Source organism: Cibotium barometz, chromosome 11 (assembly GCF_041138505.1).
Source record: "Cibotium barometz isolate CiBa-2024 chromosome 11, ASM4113850v1, whole genome shotgun sequence".
Classification (NCBI taxonomy): Eukaryota; Viridiplantae; Streptophyta; class Polypodiopsida; order Cyatheales; family Cibotiaceae; genus Cibotium; species Cibotium barometz.
In genome coordinates this window covers 2,473,110-2,485,304 of record NC_141056.1, presented here as the reverse complement: position 1 = coordinate 2,485,304, position 12,195 = coordinate 2,473,110, and the positions used below count along the sequence as shown (strand labels likewise).

Genomic DNA, 12,195 nt, shown 5'->3' with positions numbered 1-12,195 from the left:
ATATATATCCTCAGTAGAGGCCGCTTCTTTTTGTACGTCCTTATCTTCTTCTTTGTCCTCTTCTGCAAACTAAACCTTTTGTGCTCTTACAAAACATTCCTTTCCAATGTGGCCTAGCTTTCCACAAAAAATCACATGTTAGTACTCCTTAAATCCTTTGCCTTTGAATTTGCCCTTTGATGAAGATCCCTTGTAGTTCTTCATTCTCGTGGTAGAGCCCTTGTGCTTGTCTTTTCTTTATCTTCTTCTCCTCTTCTAATATTGAAAATTCGATATCCACCAATTTGGGCGCAGGAAGATTTGGGGGAGTTGTGACAAGATTGCCATAATCTTCATGTGACAGACTTTTTAGAAGTACAGCAATGACTATATCTTCTTCTATAAGCATCTTGATACCTGCAAGTTGGCTTAATGTGTTTTTTATGTAATTTAGATGAGATGGAATAGAATCTCCAGACTCCATCTTTAAACAAATAATTTCATGAGAAGAATAATCTTTGCACTTGCTTCAAACAGCTTATTAAGTTCTTCCAAAGCTTCATTGGCTATTTCAAACCCATTTATGTGATGAATAAAGTTATCACTCAAGCCCAAAGCAATAATTGCAAATGCCTTTTCATCACGTGCTACCCATCCTTTTGGTTGGCCAAGTATGGAATAATTTCCCATCAAATTTGTCAATGAAAGTTCATGGGTGAAGATCTTAAAGATTTAATAAAAGCTTTCAAATATATATGCATAGAAACACCCGTTAGAGGAGACACCAGAGACTTAAAGACTTAACCTTAAGGTTATTTTTTCTTCTTCTTTCAAAAAAAAAAAGTTTATGTGGCAGTCGATGACTGACGTTGATGGAGTCGGAAGGAGAAGTGGCCAAGTGCTAATGACGACTGTAGGTGCTACGAGCAGGTAGCAAATGCTTTGCTCCATGTCGTAAGAGGCTGGCCCTGGTTAGCCGGGTGGAACTGGTGAGAGGGGAAGGGGGGGGGGGGGCGGGGGGGGGGGGGGGGGGGGGGTTCAAGGTTGCCGGCGAGCTTCAACACAGAGATGCTAGAGATGCTGGGTTTTCGGGTGCTGAGAGGCGACCACAGGTTTAGAAGCTACAAGTCCATGCCCACCGCACCATGTTGGGGATGGCCACAGCGCCTCCAAGTGGACGGTGGTGATCTCGTCTGCAATGTAATACGTGTGTTTGCCCGGCTGGCCCTTATCAGAGATGAGAAGCGATGGTGCTGCTGGCACTTATCAGAGACGGGAAGCGATGATGCTTTGCCAACACCGGTAGCTAAACTGCTCACTTGGCTGGCTCATACCAGGCAAATAGTAGCACAAGAAGCGCTCCACGTTTTCACGTCTGCGGTATCTGCGCATCAATACGCGCGCGCGCGCGCGCGGGGGGGGGGGGGAGGGGGTGGTCAAGGTTGCCGGCGAGCTTCAACACAGAGATGCTAGAGATGCTGGGTTTTCGGCTGCTGAGAGGCGACCACAGGTTTAGAAACTACAAGTCCATGCCCACCGCACCATGTTGGGGATATGGCCACAGCGCCTCCAAGTGGATGGTGGTGATCTCGTCTGCAATGTAATACGTGTGTTTGCCCGGCTGGCCCTTATCAGAGATGAGAAGCGATGGTGCTGCTGGCACTTATCAGAGACGGGAAGCGATGATGCTTTGCCAACGCCGGTAGCTAAACTGCTCTTGGCTGGCTCATACCAAGCAAATAGTAGCACAAGAAGCGCTCCACGTTTTCACGTCTGCGGTATCTGCGCATCAATACAAGAAGTGGCTCCATCGCTACTGATGCGAGCAGGGCCTCCACAAGCAAAACAACTATGGAGAGCTGGTGCAGTCGTGGTGTTGCCTATAGCAAAGATGAGGGGCTTATCGTGTTGCAGCTCTGATACCAATTGATGGTATGAGCCCAACTCTTGAGAGGTGAAAGGGAAGAGCTATGGTCTCCATTTCTGTGTGGAGAGAGAGAGAGAGAAAGAGAGAGAAAAGCTCAACCTTTTGCACGACTCAATAAAGATTTGATTCGTTGTGTTTTTTATTCATCGAGTACAATGCCTTTTTGTCGGCATAGACCCTTACCTCACACACACTAAAGCATTGACACATGGCATGAGCTATGACATCATTGCTTATCAACACATAATATCTAGCCTTAGGAGCTGGTTCACACTCACACTCAAACTCATAAGAGAGTGTTTACACACACACATACATGGACACACAAACTGGGGTTACACGCTACGCGGACACACACACACACACACACACACATGAAGCTCCGAATCCATCCCATAGACACAATTGCTTCCATTGTTACTGACCACCTTGTTAGCATATATCATCTCCTATTGGTGGCTTTTCTAGTGTTTATGGGAGGCATTTCTATGCTCAAGCATTCCCCATTTTTACCTATTTTATGGGCCTTTGATATGGGTTGCCCACCCATTTTATGGAGTATTTCACCTATTTTCAGTCGTCTAGGCCACTAGGAAGTGGTCAGCCAGCTCATGATGGAGTGTATATATATAGGCTGCCCTCTTCCTCATTTTATCATCATTCCTTGATCATTCTTGGTGATGTTAACAATCCTAATATGGGAATGATCATGGTGATAAAACACGAGATTAAGCATGAGATTAAGGTGGATTAAACCACACAAGAAACTCCACTCAATAATAGCTTTATTGCACATCTTGTTATGAACCACACAATGAGGCTTCTAATATAGATAGCCCTCATCTCATTTTACATGTGTGCATCCATGTGGCACACTTTTTTCCACTCTTTTAGTCAACACTCACACACCATACAATATCATATGTGACATTCTTATCTTTCCACAATATCTTGTACCTCTAGAATGCTTTTCCACATACTCAACCAAATAACCCATTCATTTTACATTGCACATTTCAACAACCCTCCTAAATGTAAACTTTGGTGTGTGCATATAATCTCTTCAATCAATTTCACCAACTCACCTCTCACCCCCAACAATTTTGCATTGCCAATCTCAACACTCCTCAATCATAGTAACATAAAAACCCGTTTTTCCCTCTCAAAACGGCACAAAACGTTTCTGGCACGAAACGTTTCGAAACAAAACGAAACCTGCCCATCGAAACGGTGTTTCGCCCAAATGTAAAGTGAGGTCAAAAAAGGGCGGGTTTTTTTTTTGCAAATGTGATTTTTGCCATCATTTCCGTCCTTGTTTGCTGCCCATTTGCCACTTCACGCATTCGACGCTTCTTCTCAGCCGCAACCTATTGCTCCGCCTCTTCTCCTCGTCCACTCCTCCTCTTCGCTCCTTCACTTCTTCTCCTCCACACCTCCTCTTCCTCTTCCCTTTTCCTCTTTCTCTCTTCTCCTCCACGGTCCACCCCTCCTCTTCCCTCCTCCTCTTTCTCTCCTTTTCTTGTCTTCCAAGTTTCTCTCCTTTTCTTCTCACCTCCCTCTTCCCTTCCAACTTGTTTCTTTCCTCCTCTCTTCCTCTCCTTTTCTTGCCCAAAGTTTGAAAATACCAAAAAACCTACTCCCAAAATCATGAATTTCATACCCACTAGTCCCAAAAAATGTATCTTCATGTTTCTATTGGCTATGTTATAAATTTGGTATGTGTATATAAGAAGTGTTATTTCGAAACCTTTGCGTGTCGTCCAAAACAGACAAAACGAAACGAAACCTTTGAAACAACGAAACGTTTCATGTTACTATGCCCTCAATGCAAATTGGAGTGTTCAACGAGTGTGTGTGTGCATGTGCCTAGCCATCCTAGACACGAAGTCCATTTCGAGTCCATTTGCTCATAGCGGAACCACTGAGTCCAATTTGAACATAGTTATCCCAATCAGTCCATGTTCTTGCAATAAAACAGACGCATACTCTGGTACTATTGCTTGATCGTCGTCGATGTTGTTGCAATTGCCGTCTGCCTCTCATACTCGTGCTAGACTGTGTTCTGTGCTTCTTCTCATGGACTGTGACCTGCGCTCTCCCTCTACACCATCTGCTCTTTTGGGCAACGTCATCTGTGAGGTTGTATGTTACTGTCTCACCGCCTCAGTCTTTCTACAGATGTCTACGACTAATTGCATTGCCCAGCACGCCAGCTGCCTTGTCTCACTTCATTGGTCTCTTCTCTACTATAGAGGGAAGATTGAAGAGATTCTCTTGCAAGGTTCTTCTCTCATCTAAAGTGTTGGGTATGGGGGGAGAAGCTTGCACACAGACACACACACACACACAGCCGCAAGAGAGAGAAAATGCGCGAAGCTCAAGAGTGCTGGAAAAGATATACTCAATAATAATAATGAAAGTACTATGTGAGTATATGAAGTAGCCTAGGGCAAAGTGCCCAACACACATAAGTGTGTTCACATGGGGAAAAACCTGTGTCCAATCACAGGAAAAAAGTGCCCGTGAGTAAGCTGTGTTCACACCTCAACTAGCTGGGAGTGGTCATGACCAACAAGCCCCCCTCAAGTGAATGGTGTGAACGGAGACAGGGTGTAGCAGACTACCTTGGTAGAGGCTGTAAGCTCAAAGCTTTGCGAAAAGCTTCAAACTTTTCCCTCGAAAGAGGCTTTGTAAATCCATCTGTTATATTGGCATGTGTAGACACATAAGCCAAGTCAATCTCTCCTGCATGGAGCCTTTCCCTGACATAATGATAGTGAACCTCAATATGCTTTGTGCGGGCATGAAATACTAGGTTTCGTGCAACTGCCAAAGCACTTTGACTGTCAGTGTAAATGGTGGTAGATGACTGTTGTCCAACACCAAGATCGGCTAAAAGGCATCGTAGCCAAACACATTCCACAGTAGCTGTAAAGGCTGCCCTGTATTCAGCTTCACAGCTAGAAGTGGCCATTGTAGGCTCCTTCTTACTGAGCCATGAGATGCATGAGTCACCAAGAAGAAAACAGTTACCATTGGTTGACACTCACGTGTCATAGCAACCTGCCCAATCACTGTCTATAAATGCAAGCAAGCATAGTGTAGAAGAACTGCCATAAAACAAGGCAAAGTTGGCAGTGCCTTTAAGATAGAGAAGGACACGCTTACACGCTAGCCAATGCATAGTGCTCGGATAATGCATGAATCTGCTCAACTGAGAAACAACATACTATATGTCCAAATGAGTAGAGCATAAATAGATAAGGCATCCCACAGCTTGCTGATAGGTGGCAGCATCAAAAGGCTCACCAGCATGAGCAAGTGACAGTTTTAAACCTAGTTCCATAGGAGTAGAAACAAGTTTACAATCTGTCATGTGAAAACACTCAAGGAGTTGTTCAACATATCTACACTGAGATAACATGATACCCCCCTCAAAAGGTATAAACTGTATGCCCAAATAGTAATATAAATGCCCCATGTATGTGACATCCAATGCATGCTGTAAATCAGCCTTAAAAGCTAAAATATGACCCTCTTCAAGGCCAGTGAGACGAGCATGTCATCCACATAAAGAATGAGGATGAGAATATTGTTCCGAATGTGGCGAACATAAAGTGTACTTTAAGCTGAACTATTTTGAAACCCTTTGGCAGTTAAGTATGCATGAATTTTGTGGTACCAAGCACGAAAAACCTGTTTGAGACCATATAGTGCTTTATGTAAATGGCATACTTTTCTTTCTGCACCTTTTTGAACAAGGCCAAGAGGCTGAGATACATAAACTTCCTCCTACAAATCACCATTCAAGAAGACATCTAACTGATGTACATGCCATTGGTTGTGGGCAGCCAATGCAGTAACATTACGTATGGTAGTCATACATGAAGTGGGAGCAAAGGTCTCCTCATAGTCAATGCCCTCACGTTGGGCATACCCTTTGGCAACCAAGCGAGCCTTATGGCGATCAACTAAACCATCAGACTTACGCTTAAGCTTGAAAACCCATTTTGTGCCAATAGCACGCTTGCCTGGAGGCAAGTCACGTAACTCCCAAGTACCATTTTTGTCAATGGAGTAGCATGGCTGCCACCCAATTGTCATCCTCCAATGCATCAACATGAGAAATGGGTTCCTCATTACAAGTGGTGGCAACAAAAGCTGTATCCACATAATGTGAAGATGCATGACGAGACGTAGCACGTGTACGACCTGGCATAAATGTAGACTGTTTGCTATCACGCAAAGTCTCAACCAGCCATCTAGGAACAGTTTTTGACTTCCTAGTATCTGCATCTTCCTCTACCAATGCATCACCCAAGGAATCCTGATCAATTTGAGGCATTTCAAGATCAATTTGGGGCAAGTTCAGCTGCTGATTTTGCTGATTTTCAGCAAGCATAGGTGGCTGTAAATGAGCTGAAACTAGCTCTACATTATCCACATTGGAATTGAATAAAGGCAACGAAGTATCAAACACATCTTCTGGCCCGATAGATGGCTGTCTGGTACATGAGACAAGTGGTTGAGATGCATATTCATCAAAGAAAACATCTCTTGACACAATGATCTTGCCTGTATTAGGCACATAGAGTCTGTATCCCTTACTCTCAATACTATAACCAATGAAAATGCATTTGATTGCCTTTGCATCAAGCTTATGTCTTTGTTGTGTGGGCACATGCATATATGCCAAACACCCAAAGACTCTCATTTGAGTCACCATTGGAATCCTGCCATTCCATGCCTCATAGGCAATCATAGATTTCAAGGCTTTAATGGGGCAATGGTTAAGCACATAATTGGCACACATAACCGCCTCAAGCCAAAACTTACTGGGCAGATCCTTGCTCTTCAGCATGCAACGTGCCATCTCCATAAATGTACGATTACGTCTCTCTGCAACTCCATTTTGCTGAGGAGTATAGGGAGTAGTACACTGATGGGAAATACCATGTAACTGCATGTAAGCTGTGAAATCATTTGACAAATATTCCCCCCCTCGATCTGTACGCAATGTGACAAGCTTGTGTCCACAAGCATTTTCAGCCATGGGACGGAAGTCTCTGAAAGCTGCAAAGGCACCTGACTTCATTTTTAAACCATACACCCAACAAAACCGAGTGTAGTCATCAATGAACGTGATGAAGTACAAGTGTCCTCCAAAAGATGGAGCCCTCATGGGGCCACAAAGATCACTATGAATAAGTTGTAATGGACAGACAGCCTTCATAGCACCATCTTTAGGAAAGGAATTCCTGTGCATCTTTCCAAGGATGCATCCCTCACATCCCTCTGACTACTTGATTCCCGCCTTGGACATGACACAAGTTTGTATCTGCCCTTCGTGGATGTTTTTTCTCTCATCGGGGCTGTTTTTTCAATAACTAATAGAAGGATCTTTTTTCCCCCAAAAAAAATAAATAAAATTTGTAACTCGCTCGGGAAGCGTGGGAGTAAACATTTCGGCATTTAATCACAGCCATTGAACAATCCACAAATCTGAAAATAAGAGTTGCACCACATTGACGCCGGGATGCCTGCACACCCCACCCCGGGAGTACTTTAATACCCAAGGAGAAAATATCATGTACAAGCTTGGAGAGCCTCCCCACGGGAGATGCCGGATTATCCATATAAAACCATAAACATGTCCTTCATCCAATATGGATGATCCATACACCTGTGAACCTGCTAAATAGCCATATGTTGGTCATGTCCACTCCCGGCTAGTTCAGGTGTGAACACAGCTTACTCACGGGCATTTTTTCCCTGTGACTGGACACAAGTTTTTTCCCCATGTGAACACACTTATGTGTGTTGGGCACTTTGCCCTAGGCTACTATATGTACTCACTTGTACTTTCATTTCATTATTATTGAGTACATCTTTTCCAGGACTCTCACGTTTGTTTGTGCTTGAGGTTATGTGTGTGTGTGTGTGTGTGTGTGTGTGTGTGTGTGTGTGTGTGTGTAGGTTAGCTGCCCTCCTACCCAACATTGGTATCAGAGCTTGGTTAGGGTTAGGGTTACACCCTGCTGGTCTCCCAACATTAGGGTTAGGGTTTTGTTACTTACTGCACTAAGCACTGAACATCACACCTACTGTGCTGCTACCTGTCGATAATACCTGTACTGCACCGACCGTACGTTGTGCGTCGTCCGTCCGTACGTTGTGCTATGCGCCGCCCTGTATTTGCGCCCTGTACCACCGCCGACTACACCAGCGCCGTCCGTCGCACCGCCTGTGTGTACCTGCACTTCACCAGATCTGCGCCGACTTGCTCCGCCCCTGCGCTGCCCGTACTGTGCCACCTTGTGTTGTACCTGCCCGTATTGCTGTACCCACCGACTGTGCTACTGTACCTGCACGATTGAAGATGCTCACAATTTGGGGTATTTCTATAATAAAAAAAATTCGAATACTTGGAAATTGCTAAATACACTCCATTATTTTTGGAGCTTTTCAACATTGAGCTAAAAATTGCACATTTTTGACCTGAAATTGCACATTTTTCCTGTTGAAATTTGGGGCTTTTCACCATTGAGTCTGCAATTGCAACATTAACACACATTGGCATTGATTTCAACAGATTCGGTGCATAATTGCACTGGAAATTTGAAAATTTTACAAAAATTGGCACTATTTTGCAGAAATTGGGACTATTTGCAGGCATTTTGGGTATTACAGGCACATTTACTTGGCATTGGGGCATTTCCCCCAATTTTTGGGCATTACAGCATTTGGTATAGGTGACTCTGGTTTAGATTTGGTCTAATTGGCTGCTTGAAAATTGGGGCTTTTCTACATTGAGCCCATCTTTGGGCATTCGACCAATTTACCTTTGATTTTGCCAGGATTTGAGCACTTGCAGCTTTTATAGGTGTTAGCTGATCGTGTTTTTCACGGCACATGTATACATTTGTGGTTTGCTGCAGTATATGTATGCCATTGTGGACACTTTGACAGATTTGCATCATCGTGCAGTACACTTGCAGATTTGGGACATGCATATGTATTTCTCATGGTGAAGGAGTTCTCTTTCAGTCCATTGATCATCATGCTATTTATCTCCCGCATTCTTACGGTTTTGCTGGGCATTGCCTACTCATGGTGACTTGTGACAGATTTGCTATGTTATCATGGCCAACAGGTTACCAAGAATGTATGGCTATGTGTGTCTTGCACCTGCTCCAGCTGAAGGTGAAGTGATTCCCGCCGCTCACCCTCCTGCAGGTCCACCTCCTCGTCCTCCTCTTACTCAGCAATAGCGTACTTGGGATGCTAGGGATGCTCAGGCCCATGCCAACGTTGATTGCTCTCTCGTGCCGCAGACATATCATTCTGCACATTCGTTCCTGCACCGCTGCAAAGGGTGCTTGGGATACCTTGGCGGCGGCGTATGCAGGTCGCAATGAGGCTCGTGTAGCTTACCTTCGGGGCAAGCTTGAGATTGACCGCATGCTTGAAGGTGACTCTATCGATTAGTACCTTACGCATGTGAAAGACCTACGAGAGCAACTCATTAACATTGATGAGGTCTTGACATATAGCTATCTTGTTCGGACACTTTTGCGTAATTTGCCCGACTCTTATCAGACATTTGGCACCACTTTGCAGTTGTTGGCTGGCAATGCACCTAATGCGGTCACTTTTGACAACCTTGTGACTCTCTTGCTCAGTGAAGAGCAATCTCGTTCCAACAAGAACAACATGACATCTACTGAGTCAGCAATGGCTGCTCCCTTTCGTGGAAATCATAGTAGCAGGGGAACCCTGTTTCCCCCCATGGGGAACGGTGGAACACATCCCCCATGGCCAACATGAAGGGAACGATGGAAACGGCGCTCAGGAACGTCCAAGTGGTAGAACGGCCGTGGAACGCCAGGGAACGCCGAACGGAACGTTGGGCTGTCGTTCCCCCACGTGGGAACGATGACGTGGAATTTTATTAAAAAAAAACTACCCGACGCCCGTACTGCTTCGCTCGCCGCTTTTCCAAAGTTCGCCCGTACTGTTGTCGCTAACCTGCGTACTACTGTCGCCTGCCTGCCCGTAGTACGTACTGCTGCGTACCAGGTAGTACGTCTAGCCGACCTGCACAGTGCAGCCTGCTGCAGCTGCCAGCCAGTCTCGACTCCTGAGTTGCCCCAAGCCCTGTTTTGGTGGCTGCGTTTTTCAGAGGAGGTAGGTACAACATGGCTCTCATCCAACCCCAAGCGGTTCAAATACCCACTCTTCCGACTTTTCCTTCAGATGCCAAGTTGGATGGCACAAACTACGACATCTGGAAAGTCATGGTGGAAGCAGTCTTGGAGACTTATAATCTTTTGGAGTTCATCACTCGATCGGTCCCTCAGCCGAGCCCACACACCGCAAAGGATGAGGATACAAGGATGCCATTACGCACGAAGCTGCTCTATGGGATCAGCTTAATGCCCGTGCTCGGTCATTCATTCTACTGAACTCTCAACCCTCAGTCATCGCTCACATCAAACGCACATGTTGCTTGGAAGAGACTCTCCGAAATCTAGGACCGAAAGACACCCATAAAGAGAGTTTCCCTGGAGCTTCAAATGTTGAAGCTTTCACCCATTGATTCTACTTCTATGCAGGATCACATCAACAAACGGGAGTCATTGCGATCTGAGATTTCTGGGTACGGGAAGGAGATTTTCTCTAAGGATATGGCCATCCGGCTACTTGCTTAGTTGCCCCCGAAATATGAGAGTTTCTATTCTTCACTTCTTACCTCAGGACAAACGGAAACCATTACCTGGGACGAGCTGATGCCTATGGTCCTTGATTAGGAGAGTAGATTCAGGGATTCTTCTTCAAAGAAAGGTAACTAGGCGTTTATTGAAGAGAGAGGGGGGCAGCCTAGCAGAGGCAAAGGTGGGGCACCTCCTTCTAAGGATTCTAAGGACTCCAAGGAATCCAAGGATACAAAGCCGCAGGGGTCTTCAACTTCTAATTCTTTTGGCAACCAGAAGGTTTGTGATTATTGCTCCAAACAGAGGCACTTATGTGGCGACAATGCCGGAGTCGCACGAGCAAGTTCATCCGCCAAAGTTGTGGAGTCAACTTTTGTCACCTTGATTGATCTCGTGTCCGTGCCCCCCCCCCCCCCCCCCCCCCCCCCCGCGTGGTTGTGCAGGCCCTTCCTTCTTGTTCCCACTCTCCTCAGTGGATTTTGGACAGCGGTGCTTTACAGGACATGACTTATCGCAAGGATTGGCTTGACGAACTGCAGCAATGCCGAAACACAGTTGCCATTGGAGATAACTCTACTGTCCCCATTCATGGCGAACGAACAATGTCCCTCATTCCGGATGGCAATGGAGGACACCTCGAGAGTGCTATATGTGCCAGATTTAGGATTTCATCTACATGAGAATTGCAAATTGGGCACTAAGGTGGAACTTATAGAGGACTCAATGATCATTCAGGACCCTCTCACTGACAAGATCCTTTGGCAAGGCATCGAGGACCATAGCCTCTACAAACTCACAGCTCTTACTCTCACACAGGTACCCGCACATGCAATCTTTGGCATGCTAGATTTGGACATCTTCATTTGGAGACATTGCGGAAGGCTTTTCGAGAGCAGCTGCTGGATAGATTACCAGATGTTGGCACACGTGAGGGGCCTTGTCACTCTTGCCTCAAAGGGAAACAACATTGGGAGGCCTTTTCGAAGAAGGCTACATGGCGAGCTACGTCACCTCTGGAGTTGATTCATGCAGATCTGTGTGGCCCGATGCGCACTCCGTCTCTTGGTTCTGCCAGTTATGTTTTGATGATTTTAGCTGGTATACATGGGCCTATTTTCTCAAGTCCAAAGATGAAACTTTCGACAGATTCCAAATATGGAGAACCTTGGTGGAGAAACAGTCGGGAAACTCTGTCTTGACATTTCGAGCCGACAAAGGCAGCGAGCGAGTTTACTTCTCGTCAATTTAACCAGTATTGTGAGATACATGGCATTCAAAGGGAGTTTGCCAACTCAAGTACTCCTTCAGAGAATGGTGTGGTGGAGCGGAAGAACCAAACGGTGATTGAGATGGCTCGGACAATGTTGGAACATCGGAGTCTTCCTCAAAAGCTTTGGACAGAGACAGTTGATATTGATGTTTATATTCTTAATCAGTCCCCTACTACTGCTGTTCCAGGACAAACCCCCTTTCAGGCCTACCTTGGTAGAAAATCCACAGCTTCTCATTTTTGGGTTTTTGGGTCCGATGCATTTGTTCATGTACTTGATGGTGATAGGCGGAAGCTGGAGGCTA

General features: G+C 45.5%; 1 protein-coding gene across 4 annotated transcripts in view; it reads right to left on the bottom strand.

The window, feature by feature from the left end:
• Positions 1-12,195, bottom strand: part of LOC147633659 (uncharacterized) — a 107,463-nt gene that overhangs the window by 4,766 nt on the left and 90,502 nt on the right. Inside the window, exon 3 of one of the 4 annotated variants that reach the window (XM_086804627.1) lies at positions 21-396. The exons of the other annotated variants lie outside the window; for them this stretch is intronic. Within the exon in view, the coding sequence (XP_086660753.1) occupies positions 379-396 (18 nt within the window). The 3' untranslated portion in view covers positions 21-378. Of the gene's footprint in view, positions 1-20; positions 397-12,195 lie in introns of those variants that run through there. 4 annotated transcript variants of the gene reach the window in all.